Raw genomic sequence first — 27,852 nt, forward strand, 5'->3', positions numbered from 1 at the left:
CATAAAACCAAAAATATTTACTATTTCGCCCTCTAGAGAAAAAATGTACAGACCTCCATAGGATATTAACTAGCATAATACAAATTCAGAATTAATAATTTGCATAGAGAATATAGGCTTCTGCCCATTAAAATACTTCTTCAAAGAGTACAATTGAAGTGAATAGTATATAAACAATTTAGTAGCAGTAATATTCAGTAGTATGAATTTAATGTGAATGAACTTTTTAAGGTACTTTCATATAGAGGGTAAGGCAAAGGAGGTATACAGTTGTGAGTACATGAAACACAGTGTATTATTATTAATTATTGTATTATTTTCCATACAAACAACTGTAAACCTATTTTTGCCCTGCCCTCTATTTTAAAAGCATCCAGTTCAGAATAAATAAATGACAATATCATAATTGTTTTGGTCCTCTAGAAACCTTTAGCATACTGGTCTAGCTCTGAGGTACTGTTACACAAATGTAAAATTTTAAAAGTTGGTATTTTCAAAAATATTATACTATTTATTTATTTTTGCCATGTATAAATTTGTGAAAATTAGATTTTTTATGGTGAATAGAACAAAAATGTAAAAAATAAAACTATAAACTAAAATCTAAAAATGTTATGCACAACCCATCATATTCACTTAATTTTTAAAAACTATACAAAAAAATGAATTTCCCCTATCTGATTTCACTTTGAAATAAAATAAATCTCTATACACCTTCTCCACAAAATGCTTCACCTTTCAGAAGTCACTGTTTAAGGTGAAAAATAGTAAAATGAATGTCTGTATACTCTTTATCTGGACTCACCAATTGTTAATTTATGCCATATTTGTTTTATGTATATTTTTGTTTAATCATGGTATTAACTTCTTAAAAATATCTCATCATTCACCTTTTTTAATAAGGATATTTTCCTATTATATACATGCAACAGTATTATCACACTCAATAAATATGCCATAGTATCACTAATAGCCATTTTCCTCAAATATCCTAAAAATAACTTATAAAACTTTTTTTAAAATATAGCATCCAATCAAGGTTGCCATACACGACCAATTTCTGAAAGTTAAGAGCCAAACTTTTCTTTAGACAACCTTTTTGTATATACTATGTTCTCTCTTCTTTCCACAACCTGTGCTCTGAAAAAGCTGTAGGAACACAATTTCCCCAGTAGTTTCCTGCCAGACCACTCAGCAATGGAAGGGTACTGCAATAATAGTAGAGAGAAAACTGAATTTCCAATTATCTCCATAGATTCTGTTTTCCCTATAAGAATATCTACAATGAAACTGTAATCTTATCTTAGCTGCTTACAATATTTTATAAATACATAACTAACCAACATGCATTGATCATCAAGTGAAAAGTCTTGTAACTAATTACCTGCCAGGGCTCAAGAAGTTAAGCTTCTTAAGCTTAAGCTTCTTATCACTAATAACTTAAGAATCATAAATAATTATACAAATGTATTTTATAAAAGGAAACATTTTATAGAAGTCCAAAGAGAGATCTTGACTAAAAAAGCCAGTTTTAGAAGACTAAACATACTTTTTTTAAACATACAATTTTACAGTTCACTAAGTTGAATAAAGTTTTAATCATCCCATAAAAAGACTAGATGGCTTGCATTTTATGATTATGCATTAAGAAATTGACTTCTCTGGCCATTTGTTTCGATGTTTCAAGCTTTTACTAATGTGTAAAACTTACATTTTGAACAATACATTATTGTATCAATATTATAAAAGCTGTACTTCTGAATAACAAGAACCATAAATTTTTTACTATTAATGTAATTGAAGTAATATGAATATTTTAACATTCTCTCCTAACTTATTTGATCTAAAAGTTCAAATTGGAGCAATTTTTGACTACTAAACTATTGAAAATTGAGATTTCCAAAGGGAATACTGTCAAATTTATAAAAGCAAAAAGACCAGTATTCTAGTGATTCATTTTCAATATATTTTCTATATTGTTAATTATGTCTGAATTCAAGAGTATTTTCCAGTGTAAATTATACACAAGGCTTAACAAATAGAGACTAAATGTGCAATCGCCTTTACTAAGACCAATGAAAAATCTATACACAGCAATGAAATTGGCATGCAAATAAAAGAACTGTCAAGACATGTAACCCTAAAAATAAGCCTACAATAACTATTTTAAAGGCTGTGTGTGGTCTCACCCATATATTTTGGCAAGATGCACTCTCTCCAACCACAGCTAGATTCATCCAAAAGCAGTGGCACTGGAGAGCCTCTGTCTCACCTGTCAAAGTTGAAGAACGTTGTTCCAAAGACCACCATGAGTCCATGGAGAAAAGCCACAGTGCCACAGCTGGTATTGATAAGCAGTCTCTGAAGGAGAAACTACTTCAAACAATTAAGCAAATCATCCTTAATAGAGATATAGACAGAGAGATAATATATTAATCTTTAAATAATGAGATGACAATTACCATGCCAGATCTGACACAGTGGTAATTTATATGCCGGAATACTAAGAGGGGATCTTTCACAACTAACACTAATTTAATAGTCTTTTCTATTTCTCCTCTGATAAAATTTCTATACATTTATCAATCCAAAACTCTGCTATGTTCCCTTTTTAAATTTTAAAAACCTCCCTTTAAAGCCGCATAATTCATCTAAATTACTAAGGTACTAAATTCATCAAAATTGCTATAGTCTGACAGCTAAGAGCACAGAAGATTAAGATTTATAAACAGAAACCCTAAGTATATTAAAATCTGACCTTTTCAGAAGATACCATAATATCTTTTTCAACCACATTATAAAAGCAGTTTACATTTTGCTTTAGGCTAACCCTCTTTAGAGTAAAGCATATGGGTTGATCAGGTAAGCTCTAGGTAGGTTAACATAAATAAAAAGACCAAGAAAAACAATTACTCTGAAAAGAAATATGCTTCAGTGGACAATTCAAGCCCCACCTCAAACCTGGCAATAAAAGACAACATAAAACAAAATGGAAAGAAATATACCTGGGCTAGATAAAACATTTAACTAATCATGAATGTCTCATTAATTTAACTTATTTTACCTACCAAATGACAATGTCCTCTAACTATATTTAATACTGCAACAATTCAATTAAAAAAGAAAGGGGGTGCCGTTTTGTGCCTTTCCCAGGAAAGTTAATATCCAAAAGGTTGTCATTATAGACAGTTTTCCTACAACCAAGTCCCACAGCACAAAGTTACCACAGAGCTCCAATGTACTATGATGCCCCGGTTTCATTTACTATATTCTCTAAATACAAAGTTCCAAAAAGATTAGTTTCATTTTTCCCTAGATAGATTTAGTATGTTAACTAGCATAGTTGGGATATTATTTTTCTTTGGTTTTGTCAGTAGCATGTTTGATATAAATTTTATTAAGTGGTAGTATATGTAACATTGCATTGTGGGTAGTAGTTTCCTGCTTTAGCCTAGCCACATCCTCAGCTGTCATATGAGCATGTTTCCCATATTTTCTACAAGTTCTCGCCTTTTTTTTTCTTCTTAGAAAAATGACAGCATTAGAAGATGAATTGTTCTAATAATTATAAGAAACATGAGTTATTTATACAGCTACATTACACAAGTATGGATCACTCTGCACTTTGAAGAACAGTCAAAGGTGGAAAAACAAATCCTCATAATTAAAGTGCCAATGTCATGTGAAACAATATGTTAAAGTAAATTAACATAGAGGAAGGAATTAAAAACTGTTAAAAAGGAAGAAAATCACTGTAATCAGATGCCAATACCATCTAACAAATGAGGTGTACATATAACAGTGTAGACATAACTATGATTCGCCTTGAAATCTTAGGTGCCTCAAACCTGCCAGGTATTCATTAGTGAGAATTAATGTCAATATCTACTACTAGAACCTTAAGAATTTACTTGGAGACACTATAGAATTATCAAAACAGTGATAAAGAAACTGAAAAAGCCTGGAGGGAGAGAGGGAGGAAAAGAGGGAAGAAAAAAAGGGGAAAAGAGAGGGGGAGTACGAGGGAGATAGAAAAGTTTAGTATTTTCTCTTTTGGCATTTCATTTCCACATAATCTCACATATAGATAGATAGCTGCTAATACTAACCAAATGAACTTGTTCAAACAATCATGGACATGGTGGTGCTTTGGGTTTTTACATAATTTAACTAAAACAAATTGAGGAGGAAAAAGAATACTCATTATAAAAAGTAACACAAAATAATACCCTGAACACATGATCACAGAAATATGCATGCAGTTGTGTACACAGACATAATACCCCATTAAAATAAGAAAGTAAAATTAATATCTCATAATCATCATAATTTAAAATACTAATAATGTATTTAACTAATATAAAAACTTTTCAAATCCTCAATATAAGGCCCAGTAAATGCTATATCAGTTTAAATAGCTATACATCAAATCCAAAAAAAAGTCAAAAAATAAATTATCATATACCAAGCTAAAACAATAAATTAAGAAAGTGTCTTCCTAAAAACCTCATTATCAGTGAGAAAAATTTAAGCCAAATTAGAATGTCTACAATTAATAAAAAACCTACATCAAATCACTTGGCCTTGTTGTTTTCAATTAAGAGGAAAATAGAACAGCACCAAATAGAAGTTAAAATAAAAAAAACACACATAGAAATAAGCACAATATTGACACTGATAAAACTATTGAATCTAAATAGGATCATTAGTTCAAAAAATAAAAAAAATAATTCAAAGGTAACAATGAATTTATGTAACATTTAAAAAACTATTATACTGTTATATAGTCTAACAGCATACAATATAAAAAGTTTGACCAATGTTGACAAATTTAGTAAATACAAGGTAATGGGGGGAGCAAGATAACTAATGTCTTTACTTATTGAAATTGATTTCAAGTTCAAAGGAGTATTTCACATCTATGGCAATAAAGTACATAATTTACACAACAGACCTAAATTTGTTACTTACGTCAACACAGAAAATACTAACATAATCCCCAAAAATGAAGTTTTGAGGGTCTTTGAAAAACAACAACCAAAAAACCCTGTGGTTTCCATTTTTCATTTTAAGCATCGTATAAATCCATAATCAAGAGCTTTATTTGCAGTGACTTTTCTGAGTCAATCTCTCTTTATTACATGTGGTAAGTTACTTCTAATTAAACAAACTCTCAATTATCACATATGTACCTTGATCACTTGTTTTTTAATTTTTATCACAAAGTAATATTTGCTCCAAAGTGGATATATTTTCAATTTAGAAAAAGAATGTGTGGATAATGAATATACCGTCTTTAATGACTTCACTGTCTTTCTTCCGCCAGAATTTGACAGGCCTCACACAAAACATAAAAGTCCTATTTAACAATATCTACTGAACTCTTACATAACATGAGTGATTATCCTGACCCAAAAATTATGTGCAGGAGGGCTACCTGCAAAAAGAGAAAAAAATGGGCAATAGATACATAGATGTTGAAAATTATTCAAATGCTTACAAAGTTAGGTTAGAGGGCCAACGTGCACATATTTTTTTAAAAACATTAAAGGGAGAAAATATTTAGCTAATAGTTGGGGTTGTAAGATGTCAGAGAATCCTCACACAGACACTAAAAAAGCATTTATTTACCATACTACAGCGGCTACCTAAATTTTTTCAACTGCCTGATTCTGCTGCTATTGTAAGTGCATATGGAACTACGTTTGGAAATTCCACAAATTATATAAACAAAGACCTCCTTTAGATATAGATCATACCAGTACACCATAGTCATTTAAAACTGTAACTAAATAACTTTTCTCTTTTGTATGAATGATTACATTAAATGAAAGCTTTTACTTTTCAATGTAAAATGTTTACATACACAATGAGGCATAAATATATATTTAAAATAAAACACTAAAGTGTATGTTTAGTGTTTTATCACTAAAAGTTTGTTATGGGAAAGTTCTGGACATGTGAATAATAAAGGATTAAAATCATTCCCATGTCTTCCTGGTGCATTTTGGGAAAATCAAATATTTTGTGAAGAAACTTATGAACATGTCTGCACATTTATCTTTATCTAATATAAACCAAAAGCAGATAATGAACTGCGCTGGAAGTCCATAGGCAAGGATATTTTGGCTCTAACACCCTCCTTAGTGTTTCCCAGCCCTTACCCCATTATCTACTCTAAATAATGTTTTGTAATTCACTGTCTCCGCCCACCCTCCTAGTCATTTACTCTATGCCACTCCTAGTTACTATCACACTAGGAAGAAGTCTAACATGCAAATTCAGAGTGGCTGATAAATGGGGAAAAATGCCTAGAAGATTGGTCTGTTCAGCTTTATAATTTTTGTTGAAAAATACCCCATCGCTCCCAACTGATGAAAACAGGAAGCTCTATTCATAAATATGAAATTCTCTGCCTATGATATATAATCATCCTAATAAGAAAATGAGTTCTATACATACATGTCCAAAGGGGTAAAAAAGGAGATAGTTTCCCAAAGATGTTTCCAATTTTCTTCTGAATCAGAATTAGCAAATCGAGACGACTAACATACTCTGTCTGTGTGCATTATTTCTTGCTACACACAGCATTTTGCAATTTATTTCAAAGCTTTCATTATAAACAAAAAATACAGCTTCTGTTAACCCACTCTATTCTGAGTTTATAAAACCTAATATTGAACAATCTAAATTACGACAGAAGAATTTTACTTTATACATGTATAAGATTTGCTAGCAAAGCCTCTGTTGTTAAAGTTAAAATCCAAATAAACCAAAGAATTATGCAAAATGAATACAATTCCTTGAAAAATAAAAATCATTACAAGCATAAAGAAAACTAAAATTCAGCCAATAATCTGTTACAATTCTTATCATTGATTTTTATAAATCCTTAAACTAGTCATAAAAGAAAGGTATAAATAATATAAACGATACTAATTACATTTAATCCATACTGTAGGAGCCGGCATCTAATATTGATCATACATAAACTAGACAGACATGATTTAACATTTGTAAAAGGAATCTCCAGACTAACACTTTCATGACAGCCAATTACAGTCAAGCCCAGCAAGCAGTTTGCAACCAGACCTTAAGAAAGGTAAACTTTTTTACAATGAGTTACAGATTCACAAGTTTAAGAAGACAGGAAAAAGAAAAACAGAAGGACTCCAATCACCCAGCAAATATGAAGCAGACCCCAGAATGTGATACAATCCAAAGATGTAAATTATTGTAAATCATCACTGTTGTTCAGAATTTCACACAGCCTCTTGAGCCAATTTTGCTCACTTTTCCACAGACACAATAATGAACTAAATAAAAGGAGGAGGCAAAAAAAAAAAAGTGGGGGTGGGGGGAATAGAAAGGAAAGCCCTTAACTGCAGAGTTCTGCTCTACAAATGCTTAACCTTACAGGAGTTTGAGCTCCTTCAGCATTTGTATTCTATCCAAATCCTCATGAGTCACAAAAATTAAATAGCTATATCCTTCTGGATGCCAGGAAGGGCCTTACCACAAGCCTTTTGTCAGAGAGAGAGAGAGAAAGAGAGAGCAAGAGCAAGGGGGGAAAAAGCCACAGTGGTAGGCAGTCCCACTTCACTTGGAGCACTGTGAGGTCACAAACCACATGATTCTGTCTCTCCAGTAATAGTGCTTGCAAAAAAAAGGAGTTTTAAAGCTTTTGCTTTTTTGGATTGTGTGAATGCTTCATTCGCCTCACAAACAACCACAGAACCACAAGTGCGGTGCAAACTTTCTCCAGGAGGACAGCAAGAAGTCTCTGGTTTTTAAATGGTTAATCTCCGCAGGTCACTACCAGCCACCGAGACCAACAGAGTCAGTGAGTGCTCTCTAACCACAGTCTATGCAGTAATAGTAGGTCCTTCAAATATTTGCTCATTCTCTTTTTGTTTTGTTTCCTTGCTTTTCACATGTTACCAGCTACATAATTTCTTGACAGAAAAAAATATAAATATAAAGTCTATGTACTCCAGGCATACTGCAAAACTAAAACAAGGTTTGGGTATGGTTTGTATTTTCAGTTTAAGGCTGCAAGCAGAATTTACAACAGAGGGTACAAGTTCTATCTGAAAAAAAAAGGAGGGACTATGGCATCAAACAGCCTCTTCAGCACAGTGACACCATGTCAGCAAAACTTCTTTTGGGGTAAGTGTTACCATATTTTAAAATCCTATAAGAGATGAACCTGTTAAACATAAAGGTATGTTTCTTGGATAAAGTAACTGCGAGCTTTCCGGATGACATTATATTAATGAAAATAATAATAATGCTATTTTGTTGCACTAAAACTTGAAAAATGAAATTGCTGTACATATTTGCATTTGGCATCTGTAACTTATCTACTTCTCAGAGTAATGACCTGAAATAGAAAAAAATTAAATTATCTCATGAGTCAAAATGTTTTTCAGAAGTATAGAAATGAGGTAGTTAAAACAATAAAAAGGTTTAATATTCTCATTATCCCTTACTGAAATAAAATTAGATACTAAATTAATCAAAGTATTATGAAGTATTCACTCCGGCAGCTCCCAATATTTGAGCAAACTTCAAAAAGGAAGTAATTTTACAAAATAACAGACCGCAGAATTATCTCAACATTATGCTCTCCCATGTAAAACAGAGAAATAAACCTGCAGTGCAGCTAACATTTTAACAGTCCGACTACAAGAAATCTATTTATAATTTGAAACTGCATCATATCATAAGCTATCTGTATAACTTTGTTTCTAAGCAACTTTTTATAATTGAAGCATATGTTCATCTGAAATAAAATTATATTAAGTATGTAATAGCCATTTTTAATAGATCTTTATAGTTAAGCAGGATATCCAGGATATTTAAAAGTTTACAGAAATCTTTAAAAATTCCATGTAATTGTGCTTTTCCATATAATTTTAACTTCACATCTACACACTATTACCCATGTGTAGAACCTGTTATAAAAACAGAGCAAACACTGAGACGACTAGGATTCTTTTAATCATATTCTTGGACCTACCAAAATGAATACCGTTTAGTTTCATGAAAAATAAAACTCCGTAAGGATACCCTGCATGATTTAAAAGAGCTATACCTACTAAATCATGCTGGACTTTTCAAGAAAAACAGCCATAATATAGTCCCTTAATATTTAATTTCAAATTAATGTTGATAAACAAAAATAAACTACTTCAACATTCATCTGCTGACATGGTATTATAGCAAAATATCTAAACACTTACAAGATTTTCTTTATGATGTCCAACATGTTCCAACTACAAGGCAAGTTTATAAAGTTTTCTTTTATCCTTTAAAATAAATCTTTTGCTGTGTATACCTATATTAACTTTGCTTTATAACTTACAACTAACGATTGGAGTTTCCTTTACTCCTCCTACTTCACACATTTTAACTGGCTATCAGAGGAGCAGTCTTAGTTTAGGTCAAAGAGAAATAAACCTGCAGGGGAGAAAAAGGTTTCTCTTAAAAGGGTGAGGAAATGTACTTTGTATTTTACCAACAAAATGTAAAACTGCTGTAGTGATTCCTTCAATAGTTGTAGTGGGTGCCCTCAGTTATAACACATACAATATAATAATCACAGATTTTTTTTTAATTTAATGGTAGTCAACAAGAGTTACTCTAAATTTTTCTGCATTAAGGAAGCAGAACATAGAATTAGACTGCATTATAGATCATATCATAATTATAGCTTATAAGTGAGAACTTTTGCTGTTTCTATCCAAAAGATGAGAAAAAAATGGCTAAAACTATTGTTATATGGAGGGATAACTTAAAACAGGCATCGCAAGCAGTTAAGTTACTCTTTCACAATATTACTCTGTTTAAAAATAAAATATATTTTTCTAACCAGATTGGGGACAACACAAGTTTCAAGGATTATTTCAACATTACAGCTCAAGTTATTGATATTATCACAAAGAATGTGTTAAAATGCTCTTTATTCCTATCATATGAGTGGTCTTATATTTCTGTGACACCCTTAATAACTATTTCTATAGTAAAATTTCTAAAACTTCACCATCTTCTAACACAACAAGGCACCATAGTGAACTAAATAAAGATCTTCTTCTATCAAATATCATATATTTTTAGACAACATAACAATTATTTTCTGAAAAGTGGAATTTATCCTCTCCCAACCCCAAATAGTATTTTAGAGCCTGGATAGAGATTTAAGATGAACCCACTACACTGAACTAATTACAGGTGAGTGGGTAGTGGACCTTATGTATAGGTTATCATCACACTGCAAACATTTCACCAATCTATAATCTATTTGAAGTCGAAAATCTCAGTTAGGGCTTTAACTTCTTATATGATGATTATCAAAACAACCTCCTGAAATGAAAGTATGTGTTCTCATTTGATCAATTTGTTTTTAAAAGTTTAGGCTTTTCCTAGGTGAGGGACAAAGCACACACCGGCCCATTGCCTCAGCCACATATAATGAGTGAAAAGGGTGTGTGTGAGAGACAGACAGAGACAGAGAATGCATTTCAGTGTCCTTGCTCTCCTAGCATATCATTTATCTTGAATTAACAAAGAATTTTCAATCTGCACTACTCAAAATAAGCCCATTATTTATCATAAAGTCTGTTGAAAGTGATAGATGTGACTCACAGAGTATATTACAATTAAGAATTTATGAAAATATATCAGTTGACTAAATAAAATTTCTACATAAAACCTTTTTAACTGACCATAGTGACTGACTGCAAATGATGTGTGAACACTGATTTCCAAAATAATAGTTGTGGTCCATACCAGTAATGATAATTTTAGTTTCAAGGTTTAATAGTGACAAAGTATCACAACTTACTTCCAAAATAATTCCAAAATCCAGAGAGAGAATTTTAAAAGTCAAGAACAAACACAGAAGACCACTCCAACACAAATTAAGCTAAAAATATCTATGCAATTCCCAAAGACTCGTATTATAAATTATTTTAAATTGTAAAACAATAATCCTAATTTTGCATGAAAAATTGTTAGATTTCACTTTTAAATTTTAGAACTCTATTAAAATGTTAAATATTTCAAAGAAATTGCATAAAAATATTTTGGTAGTCTATATGACCTCTTAGTCTCTAAATTACAAGGAAAGCATGAAATATATGTGATTACATTATTATTTTAGTTATTTTTTAAAAATAAAAAATTAATATATTCAATTACACCCTTCAAACTAATCACTGATAGTTTGACTTGTTTAAATCAGTCATGCTAAAGTTAAATTCAGTAAGATAGAAATGTTCCAGTTTGTTAAAACAACACTGAAATATTTGATGGTTAAATAAACTGCAGAGGGGGGAAAGCTAACTCATTGAAAGCACTAAGATTTTATCAAACACACAGAATTAATCCTTATTGAATAGAACCATTCACAAATCAAAACTCACTGTTCTTCAATACTTTCAACCAGCACTAATCAATTACAAACCTTTTCTAGTGCTTCAAAAATCATATGCTTTCAATTTTATCCACTGGTGGTCCTCAAGTACTGTATTGGGGCTGAGTTAAGACATTCTGTATCACAACTGTTTTTTTCAACAAGTATTCATCTAGAGAGCTTTTTCTTCCCTCTCAAGAGCTGCTCACATGAAAACTGTGGTAATATTTTTATACTGTACTTCTTTGTTGAAGCAAAAGGTTAGGGGTTACCCAAATACCTCAACTGTATATACAAAAAAAAAGGGAAAAGGTAAGTATTCATATAAAAAATCCAATTGGACTGAATCATTATTTATTTTTGCATTTCCTATGATTAATGATGCACCCATGCATACTTGAAAATTGATGGCAAAACAGGGTAGCATCTCAATACCGCTCCAAAGCATACAAATACCAACCTCCCATGCTGCTCTAACCTTTGTCCAAGGATACTAATATGTGACAACTCTGAGTCAATAGAGAGGTCATACCAAAGGCTCCTCAAAAAGCATTAGGAGTGCAAATGCTATTAGCTAAGAAAAGGTTCACTGGAACAGTCAGTCTACCTATATAGTGTCTCTTTAAAAATATTATATATACGTTCAAATAGACAAATACCTTCAATATGAAAAAATCCTTCCTTTGAATAATAAAACTGTAAATGTGACAAAGCAAAAGTATTTTTTCTAGTCACATACCATGTAAGGCCTTATTAAATGGGTGCTAACTTCACAATGTTACCTTAATGCACTATTTTTTTCTCCTAACAACTGAATTTCACTAAAGATAAAATTCTACAAAAAAAAAAAAAAAAAAAACCACCACATGTCATTAAACTTCCATAATAAGGATAACGATAAACACCAATACTTAATATTTTCCAAAGAGTAAATACTGTAAGATAATTGTCTAAAGTGTATGAAAAACCTTCATGAAATCTGCAGTGTTTAATATTTTAAAACAAATCTTGAGAAAAGTCTCACATAATGAAAATATACACCTGAATACAAACTATTGCTAGTATAAATATTATGAAATTCATTGGACGTGTATTTTGATTAATGTGCTATAATTCAAAACAATAATAAGGAAATTCTACACCTTATTCAAAGGGAACTTCCTTACAATTTCAACAACAGTTGACCACAAACTTTTGTCCATTCAAGAGCAAACACACATAAAACAGGCCTTATATCCCCACATAACTTTTTAAAGACCTGTATAGCAACTGAGATTAGGTGCTCTTTAATTACAGTGAATATAATATACTCATCTAATGTTGAATTCTTAAAAACTTCCTCCCCCGTATACTATTTATTAAGGAGATAGGGTTCAAGGTTTGGAAAAGGGTTAGATGGATATAAGCAATACCATATTAACCATTTCACGTGTTTATAGTGTTATTGAATAGGATGTTAACTCTGAAATATATTTCTTCATAAATATGCTTTCTTCTACTAATAAATAAAAAGCTTATCATTTTCCTGATGTATAAAACAATTCCCAAATAAGATGAGCTGCAGAATTAAGAGTTCTTTAAAAGCTAGTTGCTACATAAGCATTTAATACTTGCAATGAAAAAAAAATTCATTATTCATCCTATTCCCTATATTCCTATTAATACTCATAAACATAATATCTAATATACAGTCTAGTAGCAAAAATCAAACCAAGTGCGATTTTGGCTATAATAAAAAGAACATAAATGTTATATTTATCTTGATTAAATGATTTTCATTTCTTAAGTAAATTGCCCACAAAACAAGGAATTCCTCACCATATAAATATAGTAAGCAAATGCAATTTTTTAAAAATGTTTAAGATATTTTAAAATGATTATATTGATGTCAGAAGATGTATAAAGTTAACAGTATTCTAAAACATGTATTTAAGATTATTGTAGTAACGGTTAAGACTCTAATATCTGCACTATTTCTATGCCATCCCTTAAGAAATTAGACAGAAGAGTTACAATAGAGAAGTGACTTTCCTAACAAGATACATCTAAATATCCTTTGCAAGACAAATAATTTTACAACAACATCAAATAAGTTATTTTAATTTTCAGTAAAACTGGCATTTTTATTTTATTTTTTTACAGCAATGGTGGTCTATTGAAATCATTATACCACCAACTATAAAAATATATTTATATAAAAGACTTTTAAAATTCAAAAATTAAAATACACATTTATAGGTTCCTCTAAGATTATATGAACCATGAGTCTGCCAAACCATTGTTTACATATTCCTTATAATCAAATATCTTACAACTAAGTCCATTTTGTGGTTCAGTTAAAAAAAAAAAAATATTAGCTAACTCACAATGACAGGCATCAGAAAGGTTTTAAAAACATATACAGTTATATGCAGTATTTCTTTGAAAAAATGAATAATGATGCTATAGAACTATATATGAACATGGAAATATTTTTATATAGGAACAAAGTATTTGCCACATAAATATAATTTTAATTTCTTTCAAATATCAGTCCAGATCAAAATTTTAATTCATAGTATATGCTTTGGCATGTGCATATGCATATGAATGCATACACGTAAGTGACGACCGCACTTGGGATAATGATTGCAAGTCAGGGAAAAACAGTTGTAAATTACTGAACCCAGGTATTGTTTGTAGCTCTTTTCTGAAAGATAATTACTTTTCTGCATGTATACTAACAGAGAAATGTCAATCTGTAAAACCAATAACAGAGATCCAGCATCTATTGGGAAATTCAAGATAAAAACAACCAAAAACTATGTCTGTAAAACTCAAGACTTTATTTTCCACTTGTAAACTAAAAAAATTAAAAATTGATATCAGTTAAACAAATTATTACAGTTCACAAGAACAAATATGAATGTAATTACGCTGCTAACAAATAGCTATTTATGGACATGACTTCAAAGACCAACTCTAGTCTGGAGTTAAACAGTATATTTTCTATATGTTTACTCATTGCCCATGTAACCTGAGTAAATAATTTAAATTAGGCATTGTGATTTTAATTTTGTTATTTTGTTTCATTAGCAATAATTAATTTTATATTGAAATTTCTCTACTGACTATGCAATTTAAATTTCAAATTTCAGGATAAGTGAAAATGTAGCATTATTTCTACCAAATGATTAAAAATTATTTAAATTAATCTCAACAAAATAAATTCATTATGAAGTTGAAAAGAAAAAAATAAAGTGCTACATTTTACAATTAATATTTTAACCCACTGGCTTAACTTGTATAACTTGATCCTAGAAAACAGACACATAAGTATCCAAAAGACAAAAAGTGCAGATTTCCTTTAATCAACAATAATTTTATTGTAAGACTTTTCTGTATATACAGCTCAAAGAAAAACTATTTTTTAGAAAAAAGTGAATTCTCACTTTATTTCATACATTTACAACAGATTAAAGAAATCTGCAATAATATAATGGCATAGAAAAACTTCTTTACACTGATAATCTACCTTATATCAATTACTGAGTTTTCTATAAAATGGATATAAAAGTATATAGTTTCATCCAAAGGATCTTACCACCCAATTCAGAAACATTAAGACATTATAAGATGATACTCACAAGAAAACCTCCATCAGGACAGTAGCATCTTAACATTAGGTAAAATAATTGGTTACAAAAGGTAATCTAGTGAGATTAATTTTTACCTGTCATGAAATTGGCAAAGCTTTTAAGTAATTCAACTTTTGACAAAATGCAGAAAAAATTGCTCTGCTCTTACAAATATAGAGTTCAAAACTAAAAATGAACATATTATAAAAAATAGTCCGCAATGCAGATACTACTTCTAAAGTCAATGTACTATAGTACATTTGTAAAGCAATAGAAACTTAAAGTCAATGAAATCCAAACCTTTCATCATTAACTTCTCTCTATAGTAGAAACTCCTCTTTTTCATATTATTAAAACTCCAATGTTCACACAGAATTCTTAACATTCCCCCAGTTGTTAAAACTAAATACAATAATGTGTGCTCTCTCCCTTTCTTTCTCCCTTTCTTTCTCTCTCTCTCTCATGAATTTTAGGAGGAAAACTTAAATAACATTTTCAAAACTATTTGCCACTAGTAGGCACCTCATTTTAAAAAGGTTATTATCTAAGCTAGATAGGAGCAATCACTATTGTCAGAGGTATATTATTCTTGATTTAGTAATAAAGGTTTAACAGTATATTTCCTTTACAATATGCTTAAGCATACTACAGAATACTTTCGTACACCAGTAAAACCAGAGAAAACATATGAAGAGATTTTTTTAAAATTATCATTCACAAGTATCCAGGAAGAAAATTGAGTCATATGCTAATTATTAGGCTTATTTTTACTTTTATAAATATTACTTTTAAAAATGTAATGATAAACCATAACATATCAGGACACACAACACTTTTTAAGAGAGCAAAATATTTGGTTTAAATTGCTAAATTGTTTAATTATTAAATGGTTAAACTACTCTATATATGTGTTTACAGACGGGAAAATTTTTTTTGCTGAGACATGTTCAAACCATTTTCTTATCTATGAAATAAGATCATGTGTTCCAACAAATAACATAAAATATTTTCAATAAAGTATTTATTTACAAGGTAGTTATATATTACACATATAAAATGATAGGAAGAAATTTTCTATAATGAAGCTACATTACTATATGTAACTCAAATTTTCCACTTTTATTTAAACCTATTCAACCAAATGCATTGTCAATTCACTGCTTTTCCATGATCCAAAAACATCTAATACTCTCAATGCTATTTTTAGGAAACATTTAAGAAAAATCATATTATTATAAGCTGACAAAAAATTTTTTGAAAAGTAGCTGTGAAAACTTACATATGCACTTAAAACTTGCCTACTCAAATATATGAAAACAGCAAACAAATGCATAAAATAAAACTCTACCTAGCAACAATACCATACTAAGAAGTTCAACCCTGAGCACAGAAGAATACATTATGCTTTTTTAAAATAAATGCTAAAATTAAAGCTTGCCTTTTGAACTGCTCAAAGGAACATATAACATACCAGTGACTACAGAATTTTCTTCTAAACTGGCAAAGCTAAAAAGAACCACATCTAATTCCTGAATTTGCAATTATAATTTGTGATATTTTCTTTATTCATACGACTATCATTTATTCTAAACTGGCTGGAAAGGCTTGCCCATTGCATTTTTCCTGTACGTACCTCTTCCTTATCAATTATGGTTTATCTTCAGCATTCGGAGGGAAAAAAGCTTCAAAACTTTAACTGAGTTTATAACACATCATTAAATCAATACACATAGGGCTACTTTAAAAATATTCATTTCTAAAAGACCAGAAAATCTTACTTTTTAAAGCTGATGCGTCTACACATAGAAAGCAACTTTTAGTAAGTTCTTTGCTACGCCATAATGATCTGCTCCAGAAACTCAAGGGTACCTAAAACAACGGGCTACCTGTTCTAGCCATGCTTAGGAATGTGTCCAAATCATTTTTATTGATTTAACCTTTATAGGAATGCTACATATCCTCAGAGCAAAACATTTTGAATGTATTTATAATATGATACACTTCTGAGAAACCATGAAAAAGAAAGCTAAAAACAAATCTAGAGACTTCTTCACCCTTGGTTGTTATGGGTTTATTTTTGTTTACTTTAAACACTATCAACAGAACTAAATATTAAATAATTCTATTTAGCAAACTTACTTTGGCACCACTATAAGTAGAAATAAAAATTTATTTGGGGAAAAAAAGGGCATTTAAATAAATTCTAACTTTAAGAAATAAAATGCCTGACTTGACAATGATATCACATCTACAAATTTTAATGGATTCTAAATACTCCTTTCATACTATGTTACACATTAATCATGGAATCTACAAACATATCAAACTTTAAAACTTTAGTCCTTATTGAATAAACTAAGTTGTACTCTAGTTCACATTCTGAGAATTTACAGAGAAAGTTCTGTGTTGCCTATCTCTAGCTTTCTGCATGTGGCAGTTTATTAATGGCTTCAGCAGCTAATGCCTGCATTAGTTATGTTTGCCAAATAATAATTCACAATATTATGCTTCCTCACATTATGGTTCATCATTCGTTAACTTGAACCTCACCTCTAAAGAACTTATACTTTCACTGCAAACTGTTCCTTTAAAAAGGCAAACAACATTTGAGCATTTCCAGATGTAGCACTCAAAAAAAAGAAAAACCATAGGCAAATTCTGAAAGAATTCTAAAACTATTAATAAAAATGTAGTAAAACTGGAGTCACTACTTATTATTTCAATAATCATCCATAATTGTAAGAGTTGAATGTACTATATGTTAAATTAAGAAGCTTATGGTAGAGAGCACTAATGATTTCAGGTAACTGCCAATAGATAAAACAATCAAGCATATTTCAGTGAGACAAAATTATACTGAACTTAAATTTCTGAAGCTCTGACAATTACTGAACATGCAAGAATAAAATCATAGCCCTAGATGGTCTGGCTCAGTGCATAGAGTGTCATCCTGCGGACTGAAGGGTCTCGGGTTCGATTCTGGTTAAGGGCACATGCCCGGGTTGCGGGCTCGATCCCCAGGGGGAGGCACATAGGAGGCAGCAGATCAATGATTCTCTCTCTCATCATTGATGTTTCTATCTCTCTCTCCCTCTCCCTTCCTCTCTGAAATCAATAAAAAAATATATTTCTTAAAGCATAAAATCATAATGTTATCTTTTTAAGCCGTTAACTGATTTTTTTCTGGAAAACATAAATTTGAGTTTGGCTACATTATTTTCAACTTGTCATTAATCCTATATAATAAAAGGCTAATATGCAAATTGACTGAACTGCAGAACGACCCATCACTATGATGCACACTGACCACAAGGGGACAGATGCTCAATGCAGGAGCTGCCCCCTGGTGGTCAGTGTGCTCCCACAGGGGGAGCGCCGCTCAGCCAGAAGCCAGGCTCACAGCTGGCAAGCACAGCGGTGGTGGCAGGAGCCTCTCCCACCTCCACGGGAGCACTAAGGATGTCCAACTGCCAGCTTAGGGGAGCAGGTCTAAGCTGGTAGTCGGACATCCCCCAAGGGTTCCAAACTGCGAAAGGGCGCAGGCCAGGCTAAGGGATACCCCCCTGAGTGTATGAATTTCGTGCACCGGGCCTCTAGTTCTGTATAAAACAAAACATCTAAGCATGCATGAGATTATGCTAAACTAAAATTAAAATAATTTATATGCAGCCTACTTCTCTGGGGCAGGGTTGGGGCTAGAATGAGGCAAGCAGGCATCTAGGGCACAAAATTTAAGGAGGTACTGACTCCTACACAACAGTGGAAGTAAGTGCCTACCTAAATGTTGTGCCCTAGGTACTTTGCTTGCCTCACCCTGGGCCCAGGTCCTGTTCTGGAAGCACATTAGTGTAAACCATTTCATGAGACATATTCTAAGCAGGATATCATAAACCATAGAAATATGGTAATATAAAAATAATACAATAAAAATAAGAATTTTGTACATTTAAGGCCCTATCTTATTTTAAAAAGTACTCACTCTAACTTAAATGTAAATAAACATTTAAAATATTCTAATCGGTTTGAGTTCTGAGATGTTACAAATAGTTGACAAAGTTTCTTTAAAGGAGATTTACATTTGTTATAAATATAAGTAAACTAAGTGGCTTTGTCATTTGACCATAAGACTTTTAAAAAAAGGACTGAGCAAGTATGTTCCATTAAAGGGTTCAGAGGGCTACCTACCCATGACTTGTTATAGCCCAATGGTATACAAACCTGGTTGATCAACAGAATCACCCAGGAAGAAGTCTTGGGGAGGGAGGAAGGAAGAAGAGAAGGCCTTGGAAAATTTTTTGAACAAAGCTCTCTAGGTAAATTAGCCAAGTTTAGCAGCCAGTAGATAGCCAACTTTAAAACACCTAGAAATTAAGCTAAAGTTAAGATGTACAAACAAAAATACATAAATTTCCAAATTATCTTCCCCTAAGCATGTATAAAGCTAATTCACAAGAAATAAAATATTAACATTTCAGTTCCTTTTCTTCCCTTTCTTCTAGTAGAGATGTTAGCCAATGCTGATGTGTCCACAAGTAATAGTAATAGAGAAAATAAAGTCAGAAGCATAGACAATTCAGTACGATGATTATAGCCAAAAATATTAGTACTTTTCATTTTCATTTTTATTTAAATCGCTACTATAAATGTATACTCAGCCTATTCTAACACCTCAATATTTTAAGCTTTAAATTCATTTAATTAAGCTCATAATAACATTCCAAGAAAATAAAGTGGAGCAAAAGTAGGTTTACAATTGTTGGTATGGACAATAAATAATTAATAAATAATAATACAAGCATAAACTGTGTTTTGCATACTCACAACTATAAACCTACTTTTGCCCCACCCTGTATATGTGCCTAGCAACATACCTCCATGATTTTCAGAATATACCTTAATTGAAACAGTACTTTGTTTTTGCTAGCTTTTCTTTGTAGACTGTTTATTGTGCCAGGTACTGTGCACAATAAGTATATCTTTAAGTAATACTGATCCTTGAGAACTAAAGAGATTAAGAAAAAAATAAAACCTAAGAGTATACCAAAAGATAATATTTAGATCACGATTGATCAGAAAATTAATTTCCAAGGAATTAAATACTTCTTAGCCAATCATACATCAATAATCCTATTCAATGTCCACTTCACATAATATATACTTCATGTGATATGAAAATACCATTTTAGGAGTAAAAATTAAACTCTTAAATTAAAAACAAGGGTTTTATAATCCTCATTATTTATAAAATAAAAATAATAGTGTCAATGATTGGCTTTGGTGTCAGAGCTAAAGTCAAATCCTAGTTCCTATAATTATCTATAACACTCCCTTTACCATGGTCTCACTGTCTTTACCTAAAAGGGCCTAAATGTCCACACTTATGCTAAGTGACCAAGACAACCCTAATTTCTTAATCTTAATTTCTGTATTTCTTAAATCCTTATTCTCTTAAATATTTGATGTTTCCAAAGATCCACTGCTAAGGATACATTTTTCTTATGCTACCAAAAAGATTATGTACATGATTCTATAAAGTAAATCTCTGACATGCACTACTGTTCCAATTTCATCCACAACCATTTCTACATTATTATTCAAAACAAAACTCTCAGAGAAGCCACAAGAGCTCTAGATCCTTTTTTTTTTTCTGGCAGAATGTAAGCATAAAGCTGAGATTATATTTCTCACTCTATATGGATCCACTGGGCTGACCAGAAGCCATAGAATAAAGAACTTAGAAGAGAAAGTTGAGTATCTACAGATGTCAGCAGACCAAGCCTGTCATTCTGTGTGAATATTTAATTTTACAAGTAATGTTTTAATGCTCAAACCAACAACTTTAAAAAGCCTAAATAAAGTAGAATCACTCATTAAAGTTAAATATATATGCAAATATAAAATCTCAGATACGACATTTTAGAAAAGGAAACATGCAAACTGGCACTGTATCTGGCAATGGAGTCAAGTGGTTAGAAAAAGAAGCTGATAGGGTAAGATACTTCCCTGACATAAGTTTATACTCCGTAAGTGTTCACACTTTTTTCATCAGAAGTCAATGAAAAAGGTGAGGAAAGAAAGACAAAAGGTTTTGTGTGCAACCAGAACAGTCAACCAATGAAGCAGAGAACTTTAAGAATGACATGGTGATTCAGGAGTCATTAATCTCATAGGAAAAAACAAGCCTGAAGGTGAAAAATATGGGCAAGTTGAAGAGATAGTACAAAGAAACAAGCAGAAGAATTTGGCAGCAGTAATTGGAAAAGGCAAAGAATAGGGAAAATGAGATTGCAGCCTAGAAGAGAATGGTGATATTGCCAATAAGGGTGAAGTACAAGAGTTCTATTTAGTCATTATTAAAGTTGTGTTTAGTGGGAAAAAAGGATACTAATTATATACAACACAATCTCATTTTTTTTTATTAGACAGAAGTATAAGTGTGTACCAGTGGAACTTGAAATAATGATCATTATGTTCAGATAATATAATTCTGAAAGACTGTTTTTTTAAGCTTGTCAATATTTTTCAACTAAAAACTAAATAAACATGACAATTTTTAAAATTTAGTTAATAGCCTTGGTTGGTTGAACCCCTATGTTCATAGCAGCAAAATTTGCAATAGCTAAGATTTGGAAACAGCCTAAATGCCCATCAGCAAATGAGTGGATTAGAAAACTATGGTACATCTACACAATGGAATACTAAGCTGCTATAAAAAAGAAGGAATTCTTACCATTTGCAACAGCATGGATGGAACTGGAGAGCATTATGCTAAGTGAAATAAGCCAGTCAGTGAAAGAAAAATACCACATGATCTCACTCACTTATGGATAATAAAGAACATTATAACCTAATGAACAAAAAGATAGATACAGAGGCAGAGAAGCATCGAACAGACTGTCAAATTACAGCAGGAAGGCTGGGGAGTGTTGGGGGGGTGGGGGGGGATAAGAGATCAATAGAAGGACTTATATGCATGCATATAAACATAACCAATGGACACAAGACACTGGGGTGGTGGGGTAAGGGCATGTGCCGGGGAGTACGGGAGGCCGGGGGAAGGTCAATGGGGGAAAACAGGAGACATATGTACTACTATTTGTAATACTTTAAACAAGAAAATAAAATTTAAAAAATTTAAAAAAAAATTTAGTTAATAGCCCTGGTTGGTTGCGCAGTGGTTAGAGCATCAGCCCGTGGACCAAAGGGTCTCAGGTTCAATTCCAAGTCAAGGGCACGTACCTCAGTTGTAAGCTCAATCCCCGGCCCCAGTCAGAGTGCATGAGGAAGGCAACCAATTGATGTGTATCTCTCACATCAGTGTTTCTCTCTCTCTCTCTTTCTCCCTCCTCCACCCCCATCGCCCTCATCTTCACTCTCTCTAAAAAAAGAATCAATTGAAAAAATATCCTCTGATAGGGATTAAAAGAAATAGTTAATAGTATGCTTTAATGTTTATAACACTTATTTTTCCTGAACTCATACAACAAATTTGGTATTGGGAACTAACAATTTTGTGTGTCTCCCCCCCCCCCCCCCCATGCTCAAGTTGTAAAAAATAGAGCAAATTCCTGCAATTACAAACTATTTTTATGTGGGAAAATCAGTTTCACACAAAAAAAAAAAACGAAAAAAAAACAGAATCAACATAGAAAAGGTTTTTCTGTCCTTTAAGTTTAAATCCCAATTATATCAATTATTATAAAACCTTGAGCAAGCTCCTTGTGTCTCCACTTGTAAATATATTATCACCTATCAAAGAATGACTACATGCCTTATAAGTTTTCTGTGAAAATTAAATAACACATGTAAAGTGCCTACACCCAATCTGAAAAAAAAATCATTGCAGTTACTACATATAATAAACTTTCCAATCCTAAATCCTAAGAGTTTAAATCTGACTACTCATAGTGTGGCTCAGACAAGTAACTTCAGCATTACCTGAAAGCACGTATATAAATGCAGAACCTCAGGCCCCACCCCAGACCTTCTGAATCTGAATCCGCATTTTCACAAGACCCCCAGGGAAAACAATGTTTGAGAAGCCTATTCAAAACAACATTCCATTAAGACAGTGTCCGACTTGCTTATGGATAGTATAACCAGCTCCCTGAAGTTGTGTACTTCATCTCTGCTCCAGAGTTCTTTCTGATGCTGAAAGAGGAGCACCTGGCAGTTTACTTCTAATTCTTAATTCTGAGAGATTTTTAAGGAACTGACAGAAAGTGTAATCCACTTTCACTCCAAAAGACAACTTAAAACCTAAAGAGAACGCTCCTGTTCACCCCTCAATTTATCCACACAACTGAACAAGAAAGAAGGTCCTTTGGTGCATAACTCTGTCTTGTAAAACAATGTCTTCAGCAATTTGAGACATTTTGTAAATCATTAAGCTGCACAACTGCATTAACTAGCTACCAGTTTACATTTACCCATGTTGTCACTGATGTCTCACCACAAACTTGTCAAATGCCTTATGAAGTCGAAATGCATCTGCCCCATGTTCCTCAGAGAGTGATCCAGTAGCCCTGACAGCACAGATATTGTGAGACATGGCTACAGATGAGTAAAACCATTCGCTCCTAGTACTCACCACAAGTGATGGCTCATAAATCATGCCTTTAATAACCCACTTTAGAGTCTTAGCTGGCAGAGGCTTCCAGCTGACAGGTCTTCAGACTTTTCATTTTGCAACTAATTCCTCTTTTTGATATTTTATACTAATTGTTTACTGTTAAGTATTTTACAATTGCAGGTGCCTGTTTTTGTCTTTTTTTCCATTTCACAACTACTGACTGAATAAAATGGGAAATATAGGAGACACTGTAGATAGGAAAAATCGTCAAGCCAAATAATTCAAATTTCCTAATTTAGAGAAATAAAAGGTGGTGTGAAGTAGATATGACAAAGAAAAGAACATCTGCTAGATTCCGAGGGATCTAAGAGTCAGACTATTTCAGAGCTCCTAGACATTTATCTCCTCTGAAGGGATTTCTCAGACTGCTTTAAGCAGAACTTTCAACTTTTATTTCTTACACTGTAGAGAACTCCCTCATTTACTTAGCCTAAATTTCCTCCTACCTATATTCTGACTCTCTGCCCTTAAAAAAGACATGCCTTTAGTTGCCCATTCATGCACTGCTTAATTCTTTCATTCTACTATTGAGCTTCCTTCTCATAGCCAGAGGAGCACTCCCTTAGATTCCAAACTTCCAGTGGAGAAGTAGCTTTCCCTTTGAACACCTTCAATAGTAACATAACCAATTAAGCACTTAATTGCTTTATGATAAGCAAACCAATAATGATTAAGAGTACACAGAAACTTGCTTGCCACAAATTTAAAATCCATTAAAAATTACGAACAGAGAAAAAGCATGTCAACTTTTTGGATAAAGAGGTTGTATATGAACCAGCACTTTACTCTTGGCTGGGAAGGGTTAGAGATAAAAATCTGAATATAAAAAGTGAATTGGCCTCTAGAAAAAAAAGGGGGGGGGGCGCTATACTTGGTGAATAGAGAAAGAAAGGCCATTTAAGAAATAAAGAATGTGCTAAGCCAAGACTAAGAGCTAGGACACAGGAGATAATAAAACAAGAGGAAGGAGAGTGGTTTTAAGCAGAGTGATTTAGTAGTTACCATATACCATTCTCTAAAACAGGTTTCATTCCTGTGACTTCAAAATGTCTCCATTGAACCTAATTGAATCAAAATCTATCAAACTGATTTATGTTAACAAAAGAACTGTATATTAAATTATTCTTCATGACCAATATCTACTTGCTCAGAGTACCCAAATACCTAATGGGTAGCCCTAGAAAAAAAAATCTTAAAAATAAAAAGCATGATAGCCAAGAAGTCAAAAAGTCAAGTGACACATTAATTCTAGTCACAGGACATATTCTTAATAAATTATTCCTCTTGAATTTTACACATTTTATAGTTTCCTTGATTTTCACCAAGCTTTCCACCCTCCCCAATTTTTCTAACATTTTATGACTTTTAAAAACTATGTTACAAGTCAGGAGAAATAAGACCTAGTTACATAGGTATCTATAATAAAAGGGTAATAAGCTAATTAGACCGGACGTCATTCCAGACATCCTTTTGGACGAAGCCGGGGCCAGAGCAAAGCCCGGGTCCTGGGTGCCAGAATGAGGCCGGTGCCGGCAGCTGGGGGAAAGAAGGCCTACACTTGCACGAATTTCATGCATTGGGCCTCTAGTCATGAGATAGAAGACAAAACTCTTCGTTTTTCTGAGCTTCAGGTTCATCACTTACAAGTACTGAACTATATGTATGCTCTAAGCCTTTTTTAAATTCTGTGTTTCTGCCGTATTGATTATGTTCTAGATAAAAAATCATTTCCAATAGTATCTCCGTAAGACCACCCATAGCAGACATCATGGTGCAAGGCATTTTTCCCACTGAGACCCTGCATAGCCATAATTCTCAACTCAGGTCTTCAGGGAGCACTAACAATAGGAATATGCAGGCAGAAAGGTTTTTGTCATCCATGTCTGAGGGTGTATATTTTCAATCAAATTTCTTCTTCCTGGCTTTCATCTATAAGCTTATTTCTATAGAATCCTTGACATCTTTTACTTTGGGTCTTTGCCTCTGCAGCCCTTGATTCATGTTTTCAGAAGGCACTAACAGGGTGTGATAAAAGGTAGAAAAAGCAATTTTAAAAAGACCGAAAAATGGAAGAACTTTCTGCATAGCTTTATTTAAAAAATAATAACAATAAATATCTTGTGCCTTAGTTTTCTCATCTGTGAAACAGGAAGAAAAACTGCGCACCTACCTACCATACTTCACATGGATATTTTGAGATTTAGATACTCTAAAATATGTTAAAGCACTAATAAAAATGTTGAGTGTATCAAGTGTAAGTTATTACATTTTAGTACTACTAAACAAAAAAACAAGTTGAAACTTCTATTCACTCGACTAAAGAACATGCTTGCACCTTTAAATGAAAATGTAGGATAAGGGTTGGCTGATTTGTTTTTCCAGAGAATAAAACTTTAAAGTCTTTAGCAAACCAAATAGCTTTGAATGCTAAACTCTGTGAAGCAATAATTTTTACAAATTATCTGAAAGTACTGTCTATGCATTCCTCTAGTTCACTGGGGCTCACCTTTTGGACAATATAGCCCATTAGTAAAATACACACGTAATGACGAATGCTGTTTATTGTTTATAAATTATATACATCTGTTACCTTTCTAACACATTATTTACTTTATAAATTATTCATAAAAATAGAAATTTTAAGGTATAAAAAAGACATATAAATAGAAGTCTTAGTATTTTTTTTCACTGAACTCTACTAGAGAATACTGCTATAAGTCAGTGGTTTCAAATCTTTTTAAGCTGTGGCACTCTATTCAAACAATAAATTTTAAAATGTAAGCCCAATCTATAAAACAAATAAAGACAGACCTGCTCAGATTACAATGGGAATAAGAGATCACGAACCTGATGGTCCATGATGAAACTGCTATGGTTCCAATAAGCACAATTAGAAACCACTAATCTTGAGGTCAGACTTTCCATTTACTTATAATAGTGCTGTTTCCTTAGCTTGAAGTCAAAGGTGTTTTAAGATTCAACTGAATACTCGATGTTATATTTACTTTAGAAATACAGTTAAGGATGCTGTTGATTACACAATAAAGTGTCCCCAGAGACTTACATGGCAGAAAATCCTCTCAGGCCTCAGCACCATAAATTATTATACTAACAATTGCTACATGATAGATCACAGACTGTGAATGCAGCTTCTTTTGAAACAGTATAGTATAGCCGGAACCGGTTTGGCTCAGTGGATAGAGCGTCGGCCTGCGGACTGAAAGGTCCCAGGTTCGATTCCGGTCAAGGGCATGTACCTGGGTTGCGGGCACATCCCCAGTGGGAGATGTGCAGGAGGCAGCTGGTCGATGTTTCTCTCTCATCGATGTTTCTAACTCTCTATCTCTCTCCCTTCCTCTCTGTAAAAAATCAATAAAATATATTAAAAAAAAAAATAGAAATGAACCAAATCATTAAAAAAAAAAAAAAAAAAAAAAGAAACAGTATAGTATACAATGCTATGTTTTCCCATTTGCTACGAAGTTTTACAGTAAAACTTTTGCCCCATTTCAGCAACCAGAGTGGGAGTTTATATGTGCATCTCTGTGCACTTTTATCTCCTGGATTAATTTTGTATCTCTATTCCTTTTAGGCTTCACCTTCATTTTCTGTTTTTCCTATCCTATATTATTATAAACACTTATGATAAACTCTTGAAATCTTTTTGAAATCAGCTAAGATACAAAAGATCAAACTCAAACTTGCCACTTGGCACCATTAATTACCCATTCCTACAAGATAGAAACCTTGGAATTATTTTTGGTAACTAATTTGCCAATTCCATCAGTCCTCAATACCTAATAAGCTAGCGGCCTTTGTATTATGCTTGTTTCCCATTCTTCATTCCACTGCCATTACCTCTCACCTAGACAACTACAATAGGTCTTACCACAGCCAATCCATTTTGTATGCCACTTATGATCAATTATCCTTAATCATGTATCACACCTTTAAATTTTCAAACACCTCTTAAAGAATTCCCAAACCTATGGAAAGGACCTAACTCCTGTTAGTCTGGTATTCAACACTTGCCATTCTGATAACAATCAACAGCTTTGCCTGTACTTCCCACAATCGAGTTTCTCTGTAGACACACTAAACTATTTGCCCTATATGCCTCATCTTTGCCTCTAGGTCTCAAATCATGGTTTTCCCCTTTGTTTCCTTGTTTTCTTTTCCTTGGTTTC

The 27,852-nt window shown here is 32.4% G+C and overlaps 2 protein-coding genes across 3 annotated transcripts in view; one reads left to right on the forward strand and one right to left on the reverse strand.

The window, feature by feature from the left end:
• SUPT3H (SPT3 homolog, SAGA and STAGA complex component) overlaps positions 1 to 27,852 on the reverse strand; it is a 408,078-nt gene that overhangs the window by 354,460 nt on the left and 25,766 nt on the right. The gene's annotated exons all lie outside the window — the stretch shown is intronic.
• The window catches only part of LOC102421408 (runt-related transcription factor 2-like), a 56,841-nt gene continuing 36,650 nt past the window's right edge, over positions 7,662 to 27,852 (forward strand). Inside the window, exons 1-2 of one of the 2 annotated variants that reach the window (XM_023762296.1) lie at positions 7,662 to 7,843; positions 8,046 to 8,169. In XM_023762296.1, coding sequence (XP_023618064.1) covers positions 7,706 to 7,843; positions 8,046 to 8,169 — 262 coding nt within the window. In that variant the 5' untranslated portion in view covers positions 7,662 to 7,705. Of the gene's footprint in view, positions 7,879 to 8,045; positions 8,170 to 27,852 lie in introns of both variants that reach the window. The other variant, XM_023762297.1, reaches the window with a different exon arrangement.

Source organism: Myotis lucifugus, unplaced genomic scaffold, assembly GCF_000147115.1.
Source record: "Myotis lucifugus unplaced genomic scaffold, Myoluc2.0 scaffold_241, whole genome shotgun sequence".
In the NCBI taxonomy this organism is placed as follows: domain Eukaryota; kingdom Metazoa; phylum Chordata; class Mammalia; order Chiroptera; family Vespertilionidae; genus Myotis; species Myotis lucifugus.